The sequence below is a fragment of the Otolemur garnettii genome, unplaced genomic scaffold (genome assembly GCF_000181295.1).
Source record: "Otolemur garnettii isolate 467f Iridium unplaced genomic scaffold, OtoGar3 scaffold00180, whole genome shotgun sequence".
In the NCBI taxonomy this organism is placed as follows: domain Eukaryota; kingdom Metazoa; phylum Chordata; class Mammalia; order Primates; family Galagidae; genus Otolemur; species Otolemur garnettii.
The window spans coordinates 319335-320579 of NW_003852575.1; the positions used below are offsets into that span (position 1 = coordinate 319335).

Below are 1245 nucleotides of genomic sequence, written 5' to 3' on the forward strand. Positions count from 1 at the left end.
ACAATAATATGGCCTATTTCTGTTTCTTCTAAAATCTATCGATTTTATTTAAAGGATACTGAGCTCAGTTAAATTGTTTTTTAAAAGAAATCAGAGTTGATAAAAACAAACATTTCTGGAAAAATTGGTATTGTGGTTCTTTTCAGGAGAAGGATCGTGAGCTTGAGATTAAAAACATCTATACTAATCGAATACTCAAAAATTTATATGATAAAGAAGATTATCCAAAAGGTAAGTTTTACTTACTTTTGTTCAAAATCTATTTTTAAGTATCTAGTCAGATTTTCCTAATTTCTATAGCCAAAATAGTGGATATTTTAAAAAATCATTTTGTTAGGTACTGAAACACATTTTGTGTCTGTTTATAGAATGTGTTTCACACATTGTATAAATATAGAATAATGAAACTGGGATATGGTTGAAATAGCTGGATGAGAATAGAAATGCGTTCCTAGTCCCCATTTGCAGGTCAGTTCTTCCTGTCATTACTCTGGGTGGAATGAGAAGTTAACTTTGCAGCTTGAAGCAAAATGTCTGCCAAAAATGTGACTTTTAAAGTGTATCTGTTAAAAATAAAAATAAAAGCGTATCTGTTGGCAATATATGGCTTTTATAAATGAACTTTACTGAAATGTACTTTACCTCAATAAAATGCACCATTTTAAGTGTTCAGTTCACTGGGTTCTGACAACTGCCTATACCTCACCACTTGTCACAACCAAAATGAACATTTCCATCACTCCAACTTCTTTCATCAGTGGTCCCCCACCCTATCCAATGCAACCACCATTAATTCTTCTTTGGTTACAGTAGCTTAGTCTGCTTGTTCTAGAATTTCACAGAAGTAGAATCAGAGCACACATACTCTTTTGTGTCCGGCTTCTTTTGTTCAGCACAAGGTTTTGGGAATTCATCCATGTTGATGCCACTATCACTGGTTTGCAACTTTTTGTTGGTGAATAGTACTTTTCCTTTAAGACAGTGTGTACCCATTTTCCCAAGATCATCTAGCAGCAGATTCTGCTCAGAAGAGGAACAAACAGAAAGCTCACCTCTGTTTTGTTGGGAGAAGTTACTAGATGTTTACTTTCAAAGGTTGCAACCTCAAACTTCCATGCCTTCCTTTGTTTGCTTCTGGCTTGATAATCCAGAATAACAGCTACCAGAGAAGATGATTGATCAACATGGAGTTGTTAAAATGATACATCAAGGACAGTGAAGTCTAGAGTTAGTGGCCGTGCACTT

At 34.8% G+C, this 1245-nt stretch overlaps 1 protein-coding gene across 1 annotated transcript in view; it reads left to right on the forward strand.

Annotated features, from left to right (window-relative positions):
* LCA5L (LCA5L, lebercilin like) overlaps positions 1-1245 on the forward strand; it is a 26872-nt gene that overhangs the window by 21522 nt on the left and 4105 nt on the right. The window contains exon 4 of the mRNA XM_003800648.1: positions 147-231. Within this exon, the coding sequence (XP_003800696.1) occupies positions 147-231 (85 nt within the window). The remainder of the gene's footprint in view (positions 1-146; positions 232-1245) is intronic.